Below are 5,618 nucleotides of genomic sequence, written 5' to 3'. Positions count from 1 at the left end.
CGTGCGGGGCGCCGAGGCGGCCGTTTTCCTGCAGGGGCTGCTCACCAACGACGTCACGCGGTTGGTGGCTGTGGGGGAGGGCCCCGCTGGCCCGCCGCGCGCGCTATATGCGCATGCGCTCAACGTGCAGGGCCGCTGCCTGTACGACCTCATCGTGTACAGGTGAGAGCGAGGGGAGGAGCTGGGTGAGACCATTGCTGGGCCGGGGGGCGGAGGGCAGGCAGTAATTCCACCTTACTGCCACTGGGCTGGACTTGGGATCTTAGTGTTCTTATCCAACCTTTAAGGTTCTATGAGTTGTGATACAGGGTGCTGAGTGCTGTCCCTGGCATTTGCTATATCTGTGGATTCAGACCAGGATTGAGATAATAGAGCCTGATTGAGTCGTAGAATCGTTTGAGTTGGAAGGGATCTCTAAGGGCCATCAGGTCCCAGACACCCACAGCTCCATCAGTGCTCACAGCCCCATTCCCTGACCTCCGGTGTCTGCGGGGATGGGGCACCAGTGCCTCTCTGGGCAGCCTGTGCAGCACACTTATTATAAAAAACCTTTCTTTGTATCCAGCTGAAGTCTCCCTTCTTTTATTGTACTTCCTCTGTTGGGGGTTTGGCTTTCCTGACTTTGTAGGTGTTGCTTTTTTTAGGCTTCACGAGGGTCAAGAAGAGCCACACATCCTGCTGGAGTGTGACAGCAGCGTGCTGGATGCCGTACAGAAACATCTGAAGCTGTACAAGATCCGGAGGAAAGTCAGCATCAGCCCTTGCCTGGACCTCTCATTGTGGGCTGTCATCCCTGGGGAGCAGGCCGGGGACATCAGTGGCTCCCTCGCACAATATGCAGAGCGGGCTCTGGTTTTAACTCCTGACCCCAGGGCAGAAGTCATGGGCTGGAGACTGATTGTAAAGGCGGGAGCGAATCTACCAGAGGTTATCCCTGGAAGTCGTATTGAAAACATTCAGGATTACCACAGGCACAGGTATAAGCAAGGTAAAGCCACATCCTGTTTGATACTCTGTTGTTGGATTTGGGATAAGTAAATTTATTATCAGGATCTCATGATCAAAATGCACATTCTGATATCAAGCAGTGAGCAGTGGGTTAAAAAGCCACAGGGGTGTGTGTTGGTGTGTTTAACTTTGTAATAATGCAGGAATTGTTTGCTGCTTTGAGGATGCGAGTAATCCAATGCTAACAGCTCTGCCTTGTGACAGAATCAAGAACTATTCATTTGCTAAGAGAGAAACTTCAGTGGTTTGAGTCATCCTGATTATTTTGGAATGATATACCATTTGTGTTTTCTTTGTTACTAAGGAAAGAAAATGAAACACTGCAGTGTATGTTCCTAAAAATATACTGCTGGATTTGCAGAGTTAACTCAGAGGCCAAGGCATGTGTGTTTGATTTGAAAAGGAACTCAGTCCTGAAGGCCTCTGCAGAGCTCCCATTGATCTTAATGTGTCCATGCAGACAGGGGATTAAATTCATTAGCAGACTGAAAGAGGATGGTCCTCTGCTAATAACGGCGACCACGACCTGAGTCCATCTGGTACAGAAAAACAAGCTGTTAATGGGTCAGAGTGGGCTGCACTGTGGTGGTGTGCTGCCTGCACTCATCCTGTGTGACACTGCACAAACCTGGGTCCAGCACTGGTCACAAAAGGAGCATTCCTAGCTTTAGCAAGGACAGTTGGCCGTCTTGCTTTCATGAAAATAAGTGTGACTGACATTGAAGCCTACCCGTGGGATGCAGGCGAAAGCGATATTTTTTTTTTTCCATTGACATTAAATGTTGATGTCTGTGTGGGAGTCTGTATTGCTCTGGGTGCTTTGCATTTCCACCAGTATGTCTGTGAAGTGCTGTAAGTTTCACAAAATTAGGTTTCAGTGCAGTTTTTCCAATTACATTTTAAAATAATCTTTGCTAACTCTGAGTGTTTATAGCTAGTGATGTGTTAACAGCTAGACTGGGGTACTGGCAAGCTCATGGCTTTGCATTGCTTCTTCTCACCTCTGGCTTTATAACACAGAGGAAGAATACTTCAGAAATCTGAAATGCCAGAGATCTTACTGTATTTCCTTTCTTTACCTAGGAATTCCTGAAGGTGTGAAAGATCTCCCTCCTGGAGTACCCCTCCCACTGGAATCCAACCTGGCCTACATGAACGGCGTCAGCTTTACCAAAGGCTGTTACATTGGGCAGGAGCTAACAGCCAGGACCCACCATATGGGTGTCATTCGCAAGCGTTTGGTGCCCGTGCAGTTTTCAGTTCCTCTTCCTCAGGAGAGCATTCCTGAGGGTGCTGAAATCTTGACTGAAACAGGAAAGGCAGCTGGCAAGTTCCGGGCTGGAGGAGATGAACTTGGCATAGCTTTGCTGAGGCTGGCTAATATAAATGAACCACTCTGCCTAAATGTAGCAGGTAATAAAGTGAAGCTCACTGCAAGTATACCTGAGTGGTGGCCAAAAACTGCCAGCAAATAAATGAGGAACCACCACTTGCACATTTGCCTTACTGAAAATATATTTTGTGTGACAGGGTTAGAAAGGTGACTGCCTTCAGCTGTTGTTTGTGGTGTTGATGAAGGTGTATATTAGTTGAATTCTGCAAGATGGGTTTAAACTGCAGGAATGCCAACCAGCACCAAGTTGCTGTTACGTGTTGTGGAGTGACCTTTACAAGGCAGGGTACACAGGAGACAGCCCTGCTTTTATTTAGGGGATGTCAGGTGCTGCTGGGTTTGACTCTGGCTGAGTTTCGCTGCTGTATGCACTGAAATCTGTTCATGGTATCCCATCTGTGGTATTGTGTTTGTTTATTGGAGAGCATGCTGAATTTACCGTCAATAGGATATATTGTTGCTATCTGAACTCAGGCTGAAGTGTTCATTGCAAAATATTTGTTGCATTGAGCTTGTCATTAAACTTGCTGATTGGATGGGTGTTGTTTCCCAGCACTCTAACTGCTAATTAAGTTTGGGAAGAGGAATACCTTCTGCTTTCGGATCTGCTTTTAATATGTCACCCACGATGAGAAATGTGGGAAGACTCACAAGTGTCCCCTTCCTGTGCCCTGCTTCAGAGCCAGCAGAGGGAGCGCAGCCAGCAGCAGCCTGCATCTGAGCACCTCTGCCCATGCTCACCTTGGCGATGCACGCTTCATTCACTCAGACAACTGTTTCAGAGAGGAAAGTGATATTTTACAGAAATGAAGTTTTAGGGCACTCCCAGCAGTGACTATTGTATTGGTATACTGGTCCTTGGCTGAATAATCTGTTACTATGTTTATCCTACAGTGTTACTGATCAGGTTACCAACAACAGTTGTTGTCTTGGCATCTTAGCGATTTGTGTCTGATTGCACAGTTACACAGGAGGAAAGATTCCTGGTGCTGTTTTAGTTACACAGTTGCAAATGAAGGTAATGCCCAGGTGAAGGTGCTGTATCTAAATGCACGAAGCAGTAGGACTGTAAATGGATCCTAATGTGAACTTTCTTGAAGACTTCAACATGGCTGTGGTCTCTGGAGGTGTCAGTGCCACCTTGCTTAGCCTGGAATTCATGGCAGGATTTTCACCATACTCACTTCTCTGGCCACTCCTGTTCTCCTGAGACCAATCTGTACTCACACAAAACAAACTGTCCCTAGCTGAGGTTTTCTCACCCTCCCGTCCCCCTGTGGGTTTTCAGAACAACCCAAGACTTCATTGTTGCTTTGCTGCTTTTTATTTTCTCGCTCGTGCTGCTCTTCTGCCTTCCAACTTGTTCCTGCTTCTGCAATCACTGCATCCCTCTCTGCTCCCCAAAGCCAGGCAGGTTCTGTGCTTACTAACCCTCTCAACCTGTGGTGATTTATAGGAGGCCAATTTATTTTTATATTACAATAAATCCCTTGTGTCCAGTCTGGTAATGGCATGAGTGGTGAGAAGGAGGTGATGAGAGAGTGAGCAGGTGACTGAAAAAGCTCTTGTATGTGTATTTGTAATAAAAAACATCCAAAGTGCATTTTGTTACTGTGAAGAGGAATTATCTGTGAAAAATGCTTTTATTGTTTAAAACTCCTTATGCTTGCTGTGAAAGGAATCTGTGAAATATCTCATTAAAAGTTTATTGGATTGATAATTTAAATGACTGGTCTGAGAGACTAGCTCTTGTTTACCTTGTGAGGACAAACAACAGATGAGGTTTTAGAGTTGGTTGCTGATCAGAGAGATGTTCTGCACTGCACTGACCTGTTCTGATGGGTTTGGGATTTCTAACAAAGTCTCTGTGCTGGAAAAATAAATTGCAGTTCTTCCTGCTTTTAGGATCCTCTGAATGTGAGCCTGTGGTGATGCTGCTTTGTCAGAAGCAGCGTTTTCTCTCAGCCATCCCCGGCATAAAGCCTGCCCCAAATGGTGCTATTGCCACAACGTATGTGCAGCCTGAATAAGAACAGCTTTTAATCTGCTTGGGGAAGCCCTTCACCTCATCTCTAGTGTCACACATTTCTGAAACATTTGCAAGGCTTTTCTGTTGCTAACAACTGTTTTGTTGGGGGTTTTGTTAGTTTGTTTCTGAGTGCAGGTAGTACATGTGTATGCCCAAAAAACCACGCTTAAGTTGGGTCCTGGGTTGGTGTTGGCTCGTAGGCCACTTCTGGAGGTGATGAGGGACATAGAGAGAAGTCTGAGGTGCAGCCCCATCCCTGCCAGCCTCATTTTTAACGAGGTTCTCCATCACTATGGGCTTTGGGCTGAAAGGTCAGAGTATCAGATGCGCTGTGCCAGGTGGCACTCATAGTGGCATGCATGCTCCTTATGGACAAGCAGTGATAAATTTCATTCAGTTGAGGCACAGCTGAATGAAGCATAAAGAAATCTGGTGCTGAATGGATAAGCCGTCAGGCAGAAGCCAGTCAAAAAGGAGGTTAACCACAGCCCTTCCTGTCGGTTGCATGAGCTAACAGGCTGAAAAGGGACTTCTAGCAATAGATTTCAGCAGGAAGAAAGAAACATTGAGAAATAAATCACTGGAGAGCCACTGCCTGCATGATCTGATGCCTTTAGAGGAAGGAGTTGCCTCACTGCAGACTGCCCATATTCTTCTCAAACTGCTTGCTCTGAAATGCCTAACCAAATGTAGGCTGCAAGAAACGTCACACAGTGCAGCCCAGGCTGAGAACGGTACACTTTTATGGTACAAATTCACCACTTTTCTTTGCTGTTTTCACCTGCTGCCCCAGTGTGCCCAGTTCAACTGCATACATTACCTCAGGGATGAGGTAAACCCACACCGGCGTTGTTTGTCTCAGACCAAACACAGCTGAAAAATCTCAGCCAAAAAAAAAACAACAAACAAACCCACAACAATTTGCATTTGTAAACGTGTGTAGGGATTCGTTGTTGTGACTTCTAAGAATTGTGGCAGCTTTGTCTGTAAGAAGATTCTGGGCTCTGTGTGGGGAGGGGCTCCATGAGTGCCAGGAGGGGATAGCAGGAGAAGGGCTGTTATTTCTGACAAAAAAAAAAAAATTAATCTCAGAATCATTAAGGTTGGAAAAGCCCCCTAAGATCATCTAGTCCAACCGTCAACCCATAAGCTCTGTAAGCGCTCGGGTCCCTCTTAACCTCCAAAGCT

At 46.4% G+C, this 5,618-nt stretch overlaps 1 protein-coding gene across 1 annotated transcript; it reads left to right on the top strand.

The window, feature by feature from the left end:
* Position 1: 1 nt before the first annotated feature.
* Positions 2 to 4,130, top strand: IBA57 (iron-sulfur cluster assembly factor IBA57; the record flags this gene model as incomplete). Its single annotated transcript, XM_010712343.2, has 3 exons — positions 2 to 162; positions 645 to 988; positions 2,092 to 4,130. Coding segments are annotated over 3 exons (897 nt in total), but the record flags the coding sequence as incomplete, so codon positions are not given.
* Between the last annotated feature and the right edge of the window lie 1,488 nt (positions 4,131 to 5,618).

The sequence above is a fragment of the Meleagris gallopavo genome, chromosome 6 (assembly GCF_000146605.3).
Source record: "Meleagris gallopavo isolate NT-WF06-2002-E0010 breed Aviagen turkey brand Nicholas breeding stock chromosome 6, Turkey_5.1, whole genome shotgun sequence".
Lineage (NCBI taxonomy): Eukaryota > Metazoa > Chordata > Aves > Galliformes > Phasianidae > Meleagris > Meleagris gallopavo.
This window is presented reverse-complemented; position numbering and strand designations above follow the sequence as displayed.